Source organism: Adelges cooleyi, unplaced genomic scaffold (assembly GCF_023614345.1).
Source record: "Adelges cooleyi isolate 19-005CV unplaced genomic scaffold, UGA_ACOO_1.1 ACOO_flye_CR_arks_rails_tigmint_CR_PRNA_2, whole genome shotgun sequence".
NCBI classification, from domain to species: Eukaryota; Metazoa; Arthropoda; class Insecta; order Hemiptera; family Adelgidae; genus Adelges; species Adelges cooleyi.
In genome coordinates, this window is record NW_026095860.1 from 2,914,706 (window position 1) to 2,934,597 (window position 19,892).

General features: G+C 33.3%; 1 protein-coding gene across 4 annotated transcripts in view; it reads right to left on the reverse strand.

Moving 5' to 3' along the window:
* The window catches only part of LOC126833397 (protein TANC2), an 87,153-nt gene that overhangs the window by 54,438 nt on the left and 12,823 nt on the right, over positions 1–19,892 (reverse strand). For 3 of the 4 annotated variants that reach the window (XM_050564711.1, XM_050564707.1, XM_050564705.1), the window contains exon 2: positions 12,452–12,651. In XM_050564711.1, the coding sequence (XP_050420668.1) occupies positions 12,452–12,602 (151 nt within the window). In that variant the 5' untranslated portion in view covers positions 12,603–12,651. The remainder of the gene's footprint in view (positions 1–12,451; positions 12,652–19,892) is intronic. The other variant, XM_050564706.1, reaches the window with a different exon arrangement.

A 19,892-nucleotide genomic window follows, 5' to 3' on the forward strand; every position in this document is an offset into this window, starting at 1 on the left:
AGTAGGCGGAATAATTAATTTGAGTGTTACCTAAAGCGAAATTATTGGGCGTTCATTTTGTAATTATCAAAATATCATTAAACAGGTATTGTGAATGTCTTAATTTCAGAAATTCAATATGGAACAGACAGACAGATTATATTGTATATAATTTGACGTGTACGGTGGAAAATAAAGAGGATGTACTTTTCGATTATTGTAATAACCCATCTATAGCAATATTACTCCCAGCCCAGTTGTCACTTGTCTAAAACATGGTTGTATAGTATACTTGGTTATTTATATTTTCATCGTTGATCGATTGAAAAACATATTAATTATTATTTCTAACGCCAATGAATGATGTTTGGTCATAAAGTAACAAAAACGTGATTTAATTTATTTCTTAAACCACAATAAATATAAATTGTAATACTATACTTTTACTTCGAGAGACGCAAAATATGATCCGTCACGTTCGGTCAGGTTTTGTATATTGGTTTTCTTTTTTTTCAAACACATCTTAAAGCACAAGGTGTAGGCAAGTCCTTCATTCAATCTCGACCGTGTGTACCAAATCCAAAGAGAAAACGACAGGTAAATCACTATGGATAACAATTTGTCAATTAAACAGAACACCGGAGGAATTTCGGTTTGGCGCTTAACATGTATGAAAGCAATTTTCATTTTCAATTTATTCCCTTCACGCATCCTTCACCAATTGCCGTTAACAATACTATTTTTCAAAAATTAAACAACGTGGGCATAATATGATTTATGTGGCACGTCGTTAAGATAATATAAAGATATCAAGAGAAACAAATCGGATGGCCAATATTTATCATTACTATATTATGTTTACTTAAAGTACTCCTCCTAATCTTACCGTCTAAACCTTACTTGGATGTTTCACGTTGCTAAGTTTATTTTTTTCAAGTTGTTCAATTTTTGCGCGCTTCAAAAAAGTTTTACATTTAATTCACCATTTATTAACATCCGTTAGAGGCTTCTTCAAATAGTTTTTTTAGTAGGTTTTATCTTTAGATTTTACATAGTTTTCGGCAGACAGTTACATAACTCAATATTAATCTAACGTGCCATCACTAGTTAATACAAGTATATTTATATATATATATGTAATATATTATAACAATAATTATTACAAACAATTCATCTATTTCGAATTGTAATGACGTGAATGGGTTATATAACAAATTTTCTAAGAACTATGCACAACATGTAAAACAATTTAATAGTCAAAACGAATTAGGTCGAATAGATTACTGACCGAATGGAACGTTAAATTATCAAGGATGATTTTCGACGTAACCTAAAGAGGTTTATCAAATTCAGTGGATGTACAATTACCATTTTTGAACAACCCAAAATGTACTTTTTGCCAGCTTTTTTAAGTACTGCAAACATTTTTCAAACGGACAGATCGGTCTATTACAATTTTTAGTTATGGTTTTTATATTATGAAAAAATGATTTCATTTTTATGTAAAATCCTACGCGAAACCTCGAAATAATAATACTGTTATTGTGTATTCACTAACTACTTAGAACAATAATCATAGTGAATTCGGTAAAATAGTCATCCGAACAACAAACGCATTTATAATTGCCTTGTTTCGTGTGCAAAAGAAGAGAAAATCGTTAAAAAAAAAAAATTGCATTTTACAATTATGTGTTAAAAAAATACATTTTTTAAATCTTGAAGCGATTACATCTATTAACCTCTAGACTGTTGGAGCGTTTTAATATGCGTAGGTATGATGTATTCATTCATCCGGTAGTGAGAGCAATAAACAATTTTTTTTAAGTATAATATTATGAGTTAAAAAAAAATTGTACTGATTCAATTATAATGTTTTTTTTTTACATTGCCCGCACGTGCCGGTGTGGTTATCTCGGTTGAACATCTGTACTTGGGTACGAGATCTAATGAATTCAAAGCGGCCGACGGATATACTTTTTTTACACCTTTAAGAAAAGTATAGGCTAAAGGCTATACCATCAAGTGTATTAATAAATGTGATTAATTAAAACGGTTCGACAGTTCTCGGTACAAACACATTGCGGGCTGATCTGTTATGTTCTTCCGGTGAAAAATATGTACCAAACAAACGCCCGTCGCCGCCGTTTGAAATATTATACTTGGAATATTACATAACACAGTCGAGCAAAGTACACGACCGTTGTCGTTTCCGCCGACCGCACACTTTCTAGTTTCCCTAACCGAGCAAGCAAAAAGGGAGAAAAAAAATGGGTGAAGGTAATCAAGAGCCCAGATCACGATAATAGTAGGTAATAATGATATTAATACTTGGCGGTGTGACCGATCCGCATCCAACAGCTTTTTAACGTACGCCTCATTAGTAGGGTGTTTGCTAATGAGATTTTATCATGCATCGAAATTGTTTAATTAAATTAAAAATTGTTACATTCGCCCAAACGGGGAGCTGCTTATGGAATAGAGCTAACAGAATTAAAAAAAAATCTATGGTCACACATTTGTTTATTATTTGACAGATTTTTTTAAAAACTAATAATGTCCATGTTAAGTCTATATGTTATGTATATTTATACATATGTATGTTTGGTTTGTAATTAAAAAATAGTCGGTTGATTATTGGCATCAGGTGTGACGCAATCGGACAAAGTATATATTAAAAATAATTAAATTACAAACTTTTTTACGATGATAAATCATGAAAACAAATTTCCAAAACTTAAAAATGTTGCCAAGTCATTATTTTCATTAGTCCGTTATAGTAGTAAGCGATGGATATTATTATCTTAATGAGTATATCCTACCTATTAGTAAAGTAGAAAGTATTGTATGATACTAATAGTGCATTGTATTTAAATTACATTGAAATTAAGCGTTTGCTTACATAATTCAAAACACGAGTAGATGACAGATTAAATTAACAATTTTGCCGTCGCTAAGCCTAATATTGTGTTTGCCATTTGATCTTAGGTATTTAACCGAACATAGTAATCAGTTTGATTTTCATTCAACTGTTGGCGAGTGAAAAAGCTTGTGTTTGACGGTTGACGCCCACATTTGGGAAAACCGTATGGTGTGAGTGCGGTGTTGAGTTTTGACAAGTGGAATATTAAACTTAGGTTTAATGAATGACTTCGAACGATAATTAACAAAAACAACGAGCCATAATACATAATATGGCAATTACATTAGTTACACAAGTCCTACGGGAAAGGTATGGTATTTTTGAGGGGGTCGCATTAATTATCGACGGATAGTAAAAATAAGTCGCTTCGTTCAGCAAGTTATCCGTCCGTGCGGTTTTCCTCTAGAAACCACAACTCTTTTGCCTCGGTTGAGATGGAGATAGATAGATAGAGAGAGAGAGAGAGACGGGGAGACGCTTTAGAATAATAATATAATTGCACGGGGATGCGTTTGGTATAAATGTCGGCCAAATCCCCTAATACCGATCTAAATTGTTTTGGGGAGTTTCCGCTTAAAGTGGCCTCTTTGTTTTCGCTGACAATTCGGGTTTATCGGGTGGCCAAACGGAAAAATACACCTATTAAAACCAACGGCCCAGAACGACAATAATTAAACTGGACTAATTGTGTTTCGGTCTTGGTCGAATTATTTGCCAACAAAAGAGGGCGGTATATGCGCGTTTGATTTGTCACACAAGTCACACGAAATAGACATCAAATGATGACCGACACGGATGTAGTACACTCAAACAGTGTGGAATCGTCAAACAATAAGTATGCTGTTCACCAATGCCTGTCTTCGTCGGTGGAACAATTATTATTGAACACATTTGCACTTTCCGAGTCATCAGTAAGTATGAATAAATAAGAATAGGTAGCCACTTCGGCTAGGTGACTGAAAAACGATGCGTACGCGGGTGAAGTGAAAACTAGCAACTATGTATTGTTGAAATCCGATAGATCTACTGTAAGTAAAACGTCTTAGTCGCACCTGCGTGTAAAATAGAAAATAACTCTGTGACCGGATATCGATTTAAATTAGAGAAACCCGAGCGCGGTGATATCCGGAGTATAATAATTATTAATTAAAAGTTTTACTCGGATAACTTTAGCGGTTTTCCGGCCACAGAGAAAATGCGAAAATTGTAACCCGACGATAATATTATTATAATTATTTAGTGATAATTTCCTTTGAAAGTGAAACGTAGGTATACCTTGCAATAGAGTGACGGGCAGGAAGCAGTTGAATTAAATTATTTTATAAAATACAGTCGGGTTTGCCGAGATTTACACAAACTAAAGCGTTCGACAAAAGCGATCGAGCTAGTAAACTCCATCTCGACTTCAAAAGGAAGTCACCGGCTCCGAAGACAGTACAGGTGCAGAGGTGGAGAAACAAAAAGAAACTGGACGGGAGTTTAATTTGCAGCAATGGATACTTGATGACTTCGAAAAGATGATGATGAGGTATTTTACATCTATTCAATTGTGTACAACAAATTATTAGAGAAATTTAATTTATTCAAATTAATTGAAAGCAATATAAATAAACAATTATAATGTACCAGCATAGACAATATGTAGAAAATAATTTTTAAAATATATTTCAGATGTAATTTGCTCTAATGTATTAGGTATGTACATTCATTTTTTATGATGTCAAATACTATTGTTAAATAGCATGTACCAATGCATGTAGAATTTATGAAAAGGGTTCAACTCACACGCTCAGTAATCTTCTACACATTGTATGCAAAACATTTTAAGAGGATTGAAAGCAGTTTTTTGTGGTTTGGATCAAACAATAGATCCGGTAGGTATACAAAAATGAATTGAACATAAAAAATGAACCATAATTAAAAATTAATTTTGGTCGCCTCATAAAAAGTGACTTTGTCTAATTATTTTCGTTGTGAATCGAATGACCGTAAAAGTACTTCCTGGTAATTTTCACGAGTTATACGTAGTAGATAATTTCATCAGCCATTTTACACTCGTCAGATTTGCATCGAACACAACATTAGTTTAATTAATTTATCCGGACAAGCAGGGCCTTATTCAAACCTATACATCCCTTTGAAACACTTTGAGTTGACATTTTGAGATTAATTAGTTCTAGGGTACAACGTTTTTTCCGAACATCTTACTACTTTTGCATGACTTTTTGAGTAGCTAGCTGGTATTCACCGTAGAAGGATTTACCGTATGACTAATACACAGCCAACAAAATAAGAAACCGGAATTATGTATTAGACAATGTCTTAAAGGCGCAGTGGTGCAACAAGCCGACTCCAAACGAAACCAGTAAAAAATCCAATATCGGTGTCGTTAAAGTCTGTGTGTGTGTATTGTAATAATACTAACGATAATAACAGCAATGGTCTCATATTATCTGTCGGAGACGGATCCAAGCGGCGGTTATACACGGACGGGGGGCCCTGTAATGGTTAGTATCTCGCCGGCACCGACCGACCCCCTAAGTACGTTTATGTATTCTTGGAAATATATGGAATTTAATTAGTACCCCGGGATAAGCGGCAAGCGCAAAATTCGGTTTTAAGCTCTAACGATATTCATGCCATTTATCGTACCAAACGGAATTGCACAGAAGCGCCAAAATTGAAAATTATTATATTTACAATAACAAAACTAAGTACTCCAATAAAACCCTCGCCGTTTGAATCCATTTACTGTATACATACAGTCTAAGCATGCATATAGGAACAGGCAAGAGAATGCAATATTGCAGACTCAGACGCATTTCATAAGATCAAATAACATCTTATGGATGTCTAATTCTTATTGAATAGCGAATAACAATAGTTTGGCACTTAACAATGAATAAAAAATGTAGAATGCATTAGGAAAGAATCGACACAGTTGGAGGAACGTAGTGGAAACATTAATTCTATATGGACCGTTAAATCTAAAGAATAAGATTGTGACTACTTGAAATTCGGGAAACCCTTAAATAAGAACATTTCTCCATTTCGACCAAACCAATTTAGTTCTAATCTAAACAATAATCCGTTTTTTTGTTCAATGAATAGTTAATATTTTTTTTTCTCAAAATGTACAATGCATGAGTGCAAAAGTTCAAAAAGTGCAGTATAAGTAATTACACAAAAAACAATATGAGTTATGCTCGACTTTGTTCGTTAACGAGGTAAAATATTTTCGGTTAAGATTAACGTTCTTAAAATAAAAATGGCTATCGAGAAGCTCTGTAGTTTCGTATAAAGAAAAAAAGAACGGAAGAGAAAAAGCAGCGAAAAACTTTTTTTTTGTCACATATTTATAAATTGTTAATGAATTGAAGTGTCGAAACGCGCATTAAGCCTGCAAAGTATTTCTTTTTTTATTTTCTTAGGTAGTATAATTTATTTCTTTGATAACGTTTCACTTTTATCGGTTCGCGGATGAAAGAACAAAGAAAGTATATACATAATATTATATTTTGCTGTATAAAGTTTCAAAAACTGAGGTAGAATATGTATATATTGATAATTAAAAAAAATATAAATATACTTATTATACAGCGACCCCGGCGAGTTGGTTAGACTGAAACTTTTTAATCAGTCGAGGCGTCTCAAAAACAAATACGGTCAGATGAAAGAGTTTAGCCGAGGAAAACAACAGAAACTTTCATATTCCGCCGGTAAGAAGGTCATATACTTTACATAATAATATTATATACAATAAGCGCCCCCTCCGGGGTACTTTCGGCGTAACGAACCAAGAGTTTTTTTCCCCATCGGCCTATACTCCGTTATAATACACTTTGTACAGGATGTCCTGGGTTGAGTCTAGCGAGCCATACACGATGCAGCGGTCATATGTCCCTCGATAATGGCGGTTATATAAAAAAAAAAACTAATCCAAAATTTTAAATCAGTTGCAATTGATTTTTTGGATTTGCGGCCAACGCGACGATGAGGATAGTCAGTATGCAGTCAAAATAATATATATTATGTTTACTCGGCAACATTACTTGAGATAGAAGTCAAATAAGCATTATTAGGACACCCTGTACATCATTATGCGCGCTAGTACATATATGTATATACACAATGAATATAATAATATAGCGTTATAAAAACTTTCCGCAGACTGTTACACGGTGAGCTGTAAAACGGCCGCAAAAGGTTTTGAGAAAATTTACTCGACGCCGATAAGGCCGGACGATTAATTCCATTAGTCCCGTCCAATTACGATTATACCGCGGCGGTGGCGGATCTCTCGGTGTTGCTGGAACGTTTCCAGAGTTATTTTCCTCTAATTCGAGACTCGCGACGACGACGAAAAAAAACCAAAAACATTCTTAATCGTGACTTAAACGATCCATTAGGCGATTTTAATTATCGCACGGCCGACGGCCGGCTTGTTCATTCGGCGTGAACGATATACCGCCAGCAGTCGGTTGATATTATACGGCTGAGCTGAGCTGACGGATAAAAAACGATAAGAAACCGTGAGAGTTTACCTGAGAAAAACTACCTTCGGGCTTAATAAACAACGACAAGACGTCGTCTGATCTTGTGCTCGCCCCAAGTTTTCTCTCTGCGCTAAAACCGTCATACTTGGCCGGCGGCAACTATCCCGGACGAGAGAGAAAAACAGGGATAGAGTAGAGGGGTAAACCCCCAAAAGAACGTGCTCTCTTGTTTAGAGGGAGACTTATACGGCACGTGTAATCCGCATTGTGCTCAAGTGTATCCGCGAATCCCTCGCCATCCTTTACACGCCACAGTACGGTCGTCCGATGCTAATGTTCATCTCCCAAACGTTCCCAATCACCATAATAATTCTGTAATTCGAAATTTTTGTCTATAAAATATTATTCGTTATGAGCGAGTTCGTATATTTTGGCACCTAAGTCGTCGAACCCTAGTCCAGTGGTTTACTTAAGAATATTCCTGTACAAGTCCTATGTGACTTTCTTGTACACGCTAATGATCAGAACGAATTATTGCGAAATAATAGTAATGCGCGGTGCATTTCCGAACGTATACCGTATTTAAATGTTGATTCGTTTATAAGGGTAGCGTTGGCTCAATCAAATTTGTATTCCGGCGACTGATTGCCACCGTATAAATGGGTCAATCGCGTTATCCGGCTCTGTGTACAACGAACGACGTGGAGACCAATTACTTATTGATTTTCAAACTGTCTAAATGTATCCCCTAACCGATCACGATTCGCCTACTAACGGTTTGCTCGGTTACGGATAAAAATAAAAAGAAAGAATATAAGAATGAAACCGATTGTGTGCTCTCATAATACATTTCTGTATTATGATGTAGTCTAAGCACTACTGGTTCATAGTGAACAACAAAACTATAACGTGTACAGAGTGTGAATGGCATGGCGTCAGAATCATGTCTGTAATGAGGTTATAAATGCTGCTTGAGGCTAAAAAAGACAATATTTAAAAAAATCGAATTTGTGGGAAATATTTGTTTCACGTTTTTTTCGCAAACAGCTTGTAAAGTCTTGGGATGGCTTAACAGTTAACGTTAAGGGGATTCGATACCGACCATTTTTAAGTTTTGTATAGGCAATATTTAAAAAAAAAAGCGGTTCAAATAAATTTCGACCATGTCAATTAATTTATCGGTTAATTTGTATAAGCTTCATGGTATTATTTTCAATTGAAATCATTTTGTCTATGAGTAAAAGTCATTTTAGCTAATATAATAGTACATATTATTTTGTCCATCGCACAGGCCGAACCAATAATCCGATTAGTAATCTGAAAACAGATTTAAATTTGTTATGAAGTTTACTTGGGATCCTACGAAGTACTTTTAAAATTTTTTTTTCTTACTATGAATAAGAAACGTTGAAGATTTTATAAAATTTCAAATTTTGAAATCAAATTTGTAAAGGGTTAAAATTCAAAATTGAAAAAGTGCCTTGACGAATTTAAATCTGTTTTCAAATTACTTATCGGACTACTGCTTTGGCCTGTGCGATGGACAAAAAATGATGTGTTTTGACTGATAAAAACGGCCGGTATCGAATCCCCTCAGCGTTATTTATGCCCTAAAGACGAACTTTAAAATTAGTTCGAAACGTGAGACTTAACACGATGCTGGTACAGTATACATTTGGTGACCTAAGTGATACCTACTAAGAAATTGTTTAGCTAGTGCTTAACAGCTGTTGTACACATTGTTTTTTAGGTTCACAACTCGGAGACGTTGCAATTGCGCGTTATGGCGTTTTACATAGAAAGGTAAACCGCCTCGAATTCACCGAATAGGAATCCTCTGTAGATTTCGGCAGCAACTCTACGGGTTTTTGGTATGGCCAAGGGACGATGGACGGCCTGCTAAGACGTTTTGAAATGTCAAACCGTGTACATGACAATTATCTTGGAACGTGTCTGGAACGACATGTTACCAACGACGACGATGCTTGCGCAGCACGGTAGACTTTCATTAGCGACCAGACCGTGTAACTCTCACCTAAATCTTAACGAGTCGTCGTTATTCACAAGATTCACATATATATATATATAACTACCTAACCCTGTAGTGAAGGGGCGCCACGTTTATATTTATAACACGTTTCTTTTTTGAGAACCCAATTGTGGCAGATCGGATAGACGCGACTTGCCAGTTAGGTCCTAGGACATCGTCTTGTACACGTCCCTAATGATTTTTGGCCTTCAACGGCAGTCTTTGGTTTTTTTTTCTTGTACACTAATGGATTGTACGGCGTGATTAACGTGGTCCTTGAGTACCCGTGACTTTCATTACTAGTAAATCAACCAATTTGCCGGTGAACCAAATTGCTAGGGATCAAAAATGCTAGCAGATTTTTCCTATCATTTACTTTTGACCTCCGGGATAACTCAATATTATTTTGTCATCGACAATAATAGTTTCATTTAAAAAAAAAATCGATTTACATAAAAAAAACAAATAATAATAATAATAATCTTTACTAGTTTTAGCCATAGATCTAGAATCGACGGTCTATAAATGGCTAATATTAATGGAGCTGAACTTTGATTTTTTACATTTTCGGAATTCTAAGCGGTCAAATAGTCGATGGATTCAATTCGAATTTCTCCAAAATGTGGGTCAAAAACATTGGAACATGTTCAATATGCATGATAATAATTATAATAACAAGATAGCGTATATCGGATTAAAAAAAAAAAAAAAAAACGTCTGAAATATTAAATGTACAATTCCATTGTGTATTGTTAATTAATAACTTAACCCACTTCTCACTATTTATGGAACGGTATTTGTAATGCATCTGGCAATTATAAAGGTATGCAAATAAAGTCTTATTACAGTTTTTTTTTTGTAAAAAAATAACCATATACGATGACAGCATGATAGGAAAAAGTAACCTGAATTTATTTATCTTTCTTTTTTTAATGTATTCAGTATTCATTCGTTTTCCGTTAGTTTTTTTCGTTAATGGAAATTGTATTCAAATAATATGCAATTATTAGCAAACCAATGAAATTCTTAGCGCTCTACCAGTGTAGAGTTATTAAATTGCACTTTTTTGAACAAAAGTATCTCGGTAAAGTGTACAAAAAGGGCAAAAACGTTTGTTATAATTTACATCAAAGACTGCTCGAGCGAAACAATTATAATAATAGATATTGCTCCCCAGGCGAGGTACTGTTTTATTGTGTACTCTATATAAAGGCATAATTAGGAAATATTATAAAGGTAATTGACACTCTATCGCCTGAGAATACTCAAAAAATATTCAATTACTTTGCCAGTGCATTATACATTGTGTGATATAGTCACCGGACACCTATAAAACTATCATACTTATTAAAATAACTTAAGTAAATGTCTTTTTACTAGCAACTCTTATTATAGGTACAACATATTGTTCTTGCTGCACATAATTAAATTTTCATTATCGCTATTGTAAAATGTGATCATGTACAATTTTCTAAGCTAGTGACAATTACTTAAATGTAATCATATGATAGCTTGAAAAATAATTGACACGTTCAAATAGAAAACTCTTGTAACAATTTTAATAAATATTGCTATACCTAATAGCAAAACAATAATAAACTGAAAATCAGATGGTATTTATTCGTTTACTTACAACATGATCTTTGTATAGTACAGTTTTTTAAATGTATATAGTCAGTACGTACAAAACTAAACAGTGTCAAAAATTACACATACCGTTCATACTTACTGGTTGCCACGGTCAATTATACAAACAATAATTTTATAATGAGATAATTTAATTGACATCGAATCTAACCGACCCCAATTGTCTATCAAGAAAATATAAGGTGAAAACTTCTCTATCTGATAACTTGTAAAGACTATAAACTATGAACAACGAGACAACTTTTTCTGAATCGGTGTTCTTATATCAAATTAAATACATTAAATTTATTATTGTGTATTATTTTGCTATTGTTTTTTTAGTAATTTTAACAATAGAATTATGATTGAATAATATAAAACCAGTCTCTTTATTATTTTTAACGCAGTGCATTCCCATTAAAATGTAATTAAAAATGTAAACCTGTAATATGTATAAAGGTAGTCGGTATGCAAATATATCTAAATGCCTTGCATGTTTGTAAAGCTTAATACAGTAGAAGGTGGTCCGATCATTACCGCTGTGTAAATTTAGTAATTACTGTTATTAAAGCATAAATACCTAATATATGCATCGCACGGGAATTCAGAGCACTTTGCATGTGTTGTACGACTGAGGTAAATATTTTTTTTTTATTAATTTATTATAATTTTTTTTTTTTTTTTGGGGCTCATGCTAATTATAATCGCACAATAATATTACTATGTAAATTATGTTTTATGATGCTAATTATTTTTCGAATAGATTAAACAACCTGCGACGGTAATGTCTACATTATTACGACGGTAAATTATGTTTTCTCTGAAATTCCAAAACCGACATTAGACGGTGTAACCGTATAAAACAAATATTTTGATGGTGAAATATTCAAAGTTCATTAAACGAATCTACTATTGATCGCCGCTCACCACGGACTCTAGTTTATGAAAGCAAGGTAATTGCAATTATTATTCTTGCTTCGTCGTGATTGGTCCTACAATAATAATAAGCCAACATCTACTTGGACTTATTTACGCTGTCAACGGCGATATCCGGCACAAAGGCACATTCGATCGAACCACTTAGCATCAGCTGTCAATTATATTGTTATGAAATCGAAGTAAGCGTAAGAGAAAAAAAAACGGTTATAATTTTAATATGGCCGCGTCCTATCAGCCTCGGTCAGATCTTATTATTGTGTCCATTAACGTTTATACAATATTCTCAGTATATGTATTTTATAATATTATGTACAGACTACATTGTATTCTGCATTTCGTTTTACTCGTCCACGTGTCATTCGGATATTACTTATGTTGTTATCGTACACACAAGCCATTACCCGACGGTTTCCCATGCACGTCAGTAAGAAGTAGTGTTAAAATGTATTTTTTTGTACTTACCGTTAGCCCAATTCGATTCGATGGTGACCAGCGATTGGACGTAGTCCTCGGCAGTGGCAACGGCATTTGTCGACTGTGCCGTAGCCGAATCCATTGCCAAAGAATCTGCATCTTCCCCTTCGGCCAGAGGCGTTAAAACGTAGCTGTCCATACTTACGGTCTCAACCTGTAAACCGGTAGTCCGTAATCGGTCCAATCTTCTGAAACAAGCAGTCAGTATGTGACCCGTTAAACGACAATAAGAACACATAGACAAAATTTAAGAACAATTAAAAACATTCCCCTTTTGTAACTATATACATACTACATAGCTGACCTAACATACAGGATTCGCTCTTGTTTATAAACCTTGTTTATGTAAACGATATAGTCCCTTAGGAATTTGCCGAGGCTACGGTTTGGCAGTGCTAGTCCACGTTTTCCATACTTTGCGCTGTTATAGTATGAGAAGAAGACGGTGTGATAGATACTAATTTAACGTACGACGGGATGAATATTAATCAGCGTGGATTTGTATTACAATACAGCCCGCGCAATGCACATACTATCGAATGACCCAGACGTGTAACGTCTTGATGTATGCTTTAAGTTGACATATTTTCGTCTACATTCTCAGACTACTACTTTACAGAGTTAACAATAACAAGATGACATTACGCGGTTCCGATTTGTGGTTTTCGTCTCGGATACATCCAAACCAAATGAATATCCCATATCGGTAATTCGACCTACACACCTCCACTCGGTTGTACATAATAATATAGACTGTTGGATTTCGAAAATATTATCCAATTCTATTTTGTTATTCCCGTTAAAGTAATATTAAAAATTACATTAGTATAAACCCATCTAAATAAAATCACAAACACATTATTGTTAGACTTTTAAGAAAATAACGTCAAAAGTTTGAGACAAAAAAACAAAAATTGAGTCCTAAAAAATTAAATAAATTGTTTTCCTTATTGTATTTATCTTCGATAGTGTTGATTGAAAACAGCTTCTTAAGTAAGTATACACAATTAATGATTGTAACTCGCTTTTTTTGACAGTAAGAAGTCAAGGAATCTTGTTTTAAGACATCAAGTATAGAAAATTTAGTAAATATTAAATATACTTTATTTACTAGAAAGTTTATAATTTTATCTATACTATATTCTGTACTATTCCTTAATTATTATTATAAACATGTTTTTTTTATAATTTCTTAAAACGATTCAATGCAGAGAATTAAAAAAATTATAAACTAAAATTATCAGCCCCTGAGAAAGTATATGACTACATTATATCCAAAACGTTTAATAATCAGCTATAATTAAAAAACTATTTTTGAACTATTAAGCGCCTTTTTTTTTTTTTTGAGATCTATAGTAGACCAAATATGTTTTATTAGCCGAGTGAAGTGTACTTTTTCAGAGAGAATTTAGTTGCTTAAAATGAAGACATTTCTTTGACAATATTTAATTATGTTAAATCATTTTCATTAGGATACTTAATTAGTAGTGTTGAAAAAAAATAACGAATGTGCCCTTTATTCATTTTTCTATCCATATTATTATTAATTTTATATTATCAAATGTTGACAGTACACGTTTTACTGAGCTCAATTTTAACGGTATTCAATTATGTTTTATTTTTATACTAAACTTAACATAATAGGTTAAACAAAAAAGTTTAGTTCAACCATCTTCTGTACGCTACGTTTTTAAAGCATAGTGGCCGCCGAGGGGAAGTTCAATTTTGTTATTTATACTATAATATGCTGACTTGAAAGTGTATCCTTGAGCGATCCGAAGTTTATTTTAATTTAAAAACTGCACTACCTTTGCGAGAGACTATATTTCGAATTTTTCCTTCAAAGGCTTTTGGCGAGATATTTAACTTTTGTACAAGTAAACGAGTTTTTCTCGTCCGACACAGAGTTTACCTTCTTCTGATTTCAAAAACGATTATTTTCTAATGAAAACTTTTAAATGGTAATTACCATTTGTGTGAACTCGAGAAATGACGTAATAAATATTTAATAAATAGCTTTAACGTTAAACGGTTGTACCGATTTATTAAAATAAATAAATAACAAATGTTCTAATGACAAATATTTGGCTTATAATGGTTTTTAAATTTGTAATAACACATATTATAGTAGTCCATAATTGTCCATTGACTTGTGCGGTTATTTGTAAAAAGATTGACAATTTTGTGTAATTATTCAGACAATATTTTTTGGTCAATAATAATAGATTTGCTATGAAAGTGTAAAAAGAGTGTGGTGGCTTACTTTTCGAGATAACTTTGGTCTTGACGGTTATTTTTAAATATTCAAAAATACATTAAAATGTGTGAAAATTTGTTTTGGTGGTGACAATATCTCATAAAACAGACAACATTTCTTTCCTGTAGTTGTTGATATTATAGATCTGATTAAAATGTATTGCCAAAGGAAGCGATATGATTTATTTGTTAAGTAACAACTACTTAGCCGACATGATCGCATATTAATATTATTTCGTCGACGTTATTTTTAATTTATTATCATTATTTATTATTATTTTTTTTATTACATCGAATCTATTTGGGTATGGCATTTTTCCAGAAATATAAATCAATATTATTCATGTAAGTTATGATGCGTACGTGATACGTGACAATAGCTGTGCACTGTAGGCGGGACAATGATAAAAAGAAGCGTTGAGGTTACACGTACAAAACAATATGATTAATTACTTTTTAGTGTTTCGATAAAATTTTTTTTAAAAAATTGATAAAAAAAAGTGCATAACAAAAAAAAACACAAATTAACCGTTAACGAAGGTAATAACGTTAATTATAATATTTAAGATCAAATCTTTTTTCTTTTGGGAATTTAACTTCACGGTTGAAATATTATATTATGTAATTATCTGTTTCTGTTTTTTTTTTTGGTGTAATTATTATATTTTTGCAATGCAAATGAAGGTGTCCTCTCATTTTACTGATTATAAAAGCGCTGGTGTGCGATAAGACCGCGAAAATGGCCGCCAAAAGTCATCGTCAAGAAACCGTTAAACTGTTGTACAAAGCAAAAGCATATAATTAATGAATGCGAAGCGCTTAAACGCGAGCTTGGGGTTTTTTTTTTGTTTTGTTCTAAGTTGCGTTTTGGTGCCGGTTGACGTTTTCATTTGTATTATGTTGGTTGTTATTATTTTATTTTAATTAGCCAAACGCAACTATATTATAATAATATTATGCACGGCGGTCCATAAAAAAAAGCACTACAACGGAATTGCGCTTAATGAATTTTCATACTTGCAACGTGAGATAACTGTTTATTGCTATTAACATAATATTACAGTAACTACAATTGCGTGTGTGTGTGTTGGTTGGTTAATATGATACTAGCCGAGTAGTAGTTTTTTACTTCAACCCTGTTTGCGGTTCTTCGAGTAGCTCGTTAAGCACATTAATAGCATTCTAATCGCGCCTTAATACTTTACCAAAGCTGGTTTACACTTAACGAAGGACCCAAACGAGGACCGAAAACGGGTTCCAAAAATAATATGCATAATACACTTGAAATCGAGAAAACAGTTTGAAACTTTCAGCCAACAATTTTAACGCGGTGTCATAGTATTATTTGCAGTGAGTTCGTGCACTCAAATGGATCTACATGTAAGTAAGTATTTATCATTGATTTTCCTCGTTATCTCCTGCACGCAATGGAGGTATGCCTCACACACTAAGGTCCTTGGAAAGTGCGAACGGTACATTAGCCATGCCACAACCCTTTTATTTTTTCTAACACAAATAAATTGCGGTTTGTCACGCGGTTCTCTCAAAAAATACTTACAAAACGCGTGTCGTTTTTTTATTGAAACGTCACAAAATTAATAAAGTGCTTTGCTAACTCTAACCAGTTGTCGTGTGACTCACAATCGTTGGCAGTTAACGCCGAAAGATAATGATTATTTGTCAGAAAAAATAAAATACAAGTATCTATTATTATTATTTAAGTTCTTCGATTTAGTATCGATAGGTTTAGTGTATTTCTAGTGTTCGTGGACAGTTCGATTATAACTGAAAAATGCGCCACTTCGGTGAACTTACTACAAGTCTTGTTGACGACAAATCTATCCCATCAACTATACTTGGCTCGCGTGACTCCAGCTATATAAACAACACGAATTTTTCGACACTTTATCTTTGCTGTGCAGCTCTAAAATCTAGTCCCAAAACAGTTTTTGAAATAGCTAAGTTTAGACATATTTGTTTTTGTCAATAGTTCCATTAAGTACCGCCAAACGATATGGGATTCAAAGTGAACTCGTGTCATTGTCAAGGCTACTTTTGCTTTTTGTTTAATTCCTCTAGAAAACTCACCAAGGTTTTATATAATACCAAAATTGGCCGAAACTAAGTTAGCCGTCTGTCGAACTATATTTTCTTGAAGGCGGTGGTTGGCGGTATGTATTCGTCTTGACTTTACTGGCTTAGGAAAATGCCCAAGTTTGTGTTGTCCTACACCGGCCGAGGTCGAAGTATGAAGTTTCACATATTGTAATAGTTTCAAAGTGTCACAGTAAACCATTGAGAACGAAAAGTTGCACCAGCAATAATTATAATCTAGGAGTTATAATATCAACAAAGAAATCCATGCAAATATGTCTGAAAAACGTTTTAAACTTCACGGTTGTTTTTACAACCCTAATTATTAAAAATGTTCTATTCTATTAATGAATTAAATTGAATTCCTGGACCGGGCCACTTTTACACAAAAATACTTCAGCTTGTTTTATAAAAGCGATTTGTTATAGAAATGTTATAATCATAATCGCGAGTTCGAAAATAAAGTGTTCAAGCAAAATCGCGGTTGTATATTTTCAATCATATTTCATTTCATTGACTCAGTTTTGTTTAAAATGGGTTTATAAAACGTTATAAATACAAATTCAAAGATTTAATACGAAATATGTACAGCTTAAGCTTATTATTAGGTTTTGCTCACAATTCGAAAATCTTTACCGTGTTTAATATTGTAGAGCCGTTTATTGAATACATTAAGATGCTTTTTTTTTAAATTCAAATTAAGTGTCTATTTGTATGTAATGTTATGCAATGCACTGTAAAGTATACTAGTTGTCAGAGTTGCACATTATTTCCTAGTGACCTACATTAAACGATTATTCTATTTCTTTTTTCGATAAATCATACATTTTTTATTTTCCAACTAAAAGTTTTACTATTTCCTTTTGTTTTTTTTTTTAAACTTTTCTTCAGAATTTCAGTCAAAGTAAAATGTAACTTAGTTTTCAGTAATTGGAATAGTTTTATTGATTCCTGACCGAATCGCCAACGTATTAGACATTGGTAAAAAAAAAAAAGTTTCTATTTTGGACTAACCGTGGACGAGTTGAAAATCAGAAGACTAGATTAAAAAATAGAACTGTTTTTGTCGTTGAGCAAATATATAAACTTTATTTAATATTAAAAAAAAAAAAATCGTAATCGGTAACTCTTATAATTATTTATACCGAACCTATTTCTTAAATAATAACATTTTAAGAAATAGGCTATTGCTATAGGCCATAGGCTGTGGCTATTTTTCAATAAATACAATATTATACACTCGGCATAAATTGTTCAGTATTATATTATTACCGATAGCAACCGACAACGTTTTCGATAATAACAAATATACTAATAAAACGGCAGTTTGCGTTGGTTGCGGCGTTGTTGTTTTGTATTTCTTTAATTCGACTTTGTACAAAATGTGTTTGTTTGCTTTGGCGTTAATGGTGGTGGTTTTCGACGTCACGGTCGGTAATGCGGCGCCGCTGAAGATTGGTTGGACAAATATGGTTCGGCCGAGCAAAAAGGACCTTAAGATCGTCGTTAATGTAGGATTACAGGAGGGACCGAAGGCGGAATTTACGGCCAAAAACGACGTAGAAAATATGTACATGTCCTACAAGTTGACTAGTTGGTTGACGCCAAACGCTTCAAAGGTTCCGGCCGAACTGCCCTTAGTTTACCATCTTTCGGTGAATGTGCACGCCCGTCCGTTCATCAAGCTATTGGCCGCTTGTTCGACTACAATTCTTATACTGGCCGTCTCCGTCGCCTCAATAATGGGGACCACCGTCGTCTGCGTTCCGCGTCTCTTGTCCTGCTTGTGTAGAAATGCTCATGCATAATGCTTATACCGTATTATAATATTGTACGTGTCGATTATCATTTTTGCAATTAACGAGGCATTCAAGTCCTCCATTGTTAATATATATGGTTTATTTATATCGGCTCACTTAAAATATACTATGTTTAAATTCGTGCAAAATCACCGAAGTTTTTTTATCAGTGCGTTCTTCTGGTTTCGTGCGACACAATCAAAATGCACTTTCTGGTTGACGTTTGATGTTATAGTTAGTTATTTTTCTTTCTTCTCGTGTACAACTTATGTGTATTGTATTGTACATATGTGTCAATTATCATTATTGCAATTAACGATGCATTTAATAAGTCCTCTGTCTTTTCACACAAAACCTATTCGATTCCGTCAAAATATCAACGAACGTTCTCGATTTATCGTGTTCCGATGTTAATACTTGATGCGTTTTCCTAATATTATTTATTTATATTGTCTCACTTAAAATATACCAAGTTTTAAATCGTATTGCACTTATTATAATTTTAAAAATCTTAGCATAAAAAAAATGAATTTTTATTTGTATTAAAGTAGCTTCATTATAGGAATCTGTCGCTATATGAATTCTAACGCTAAACGTCAAACTAATTAGTACGTTTTTATTCATATAACTCTCAAAAACATATTTATTATTTAAATTTAATATGAGTCACATTACGCAGAGCCCTGCCAAAAAAAAATATATAATAAATTGCAGGACGACAACACACAATTAAGTGATTCGAGCCAAAGGTTAGTTTATTATTAATAATAAAACAAAGTAATATTATAGAAAATTTTGAGAGCGACACAGGGAAGAAATCAACCAAGGGAAAACAGAATCCTGGCAACGAAATGTACAAAAAATTAATGAATTAATACCAGATCGGACACGCTTGCTCTATCTGTAATAGAGTTTGGTTTCAAAATGATTTAAAGAAACAAACCATGCGAACCATTTAACACAATATGAGACAACGCGCTGCGCAACTAAAATCTGTCACGACAGTTTCTGAGGTTGTTTTCGTATGGAAATATGTGTGTAGACGAATTTAGCGAAAGTCGGGTTAGAATTTTGTATTTGAATAAATTATTATAAAAGTGTAATTAAAAATTATATAAAATCATAGTTATTACAACGAGTACTTTTACAAAATACGATATATTTTGGCTCAGTTTTGGTACTCTACAACGTCAAAATTAAACTTTGACCGGGTACATTAGTCTGGTGAATGAATAATGCCGCTACATGAGTGGTCTACAGCAATTTTATGAATTTTTTAT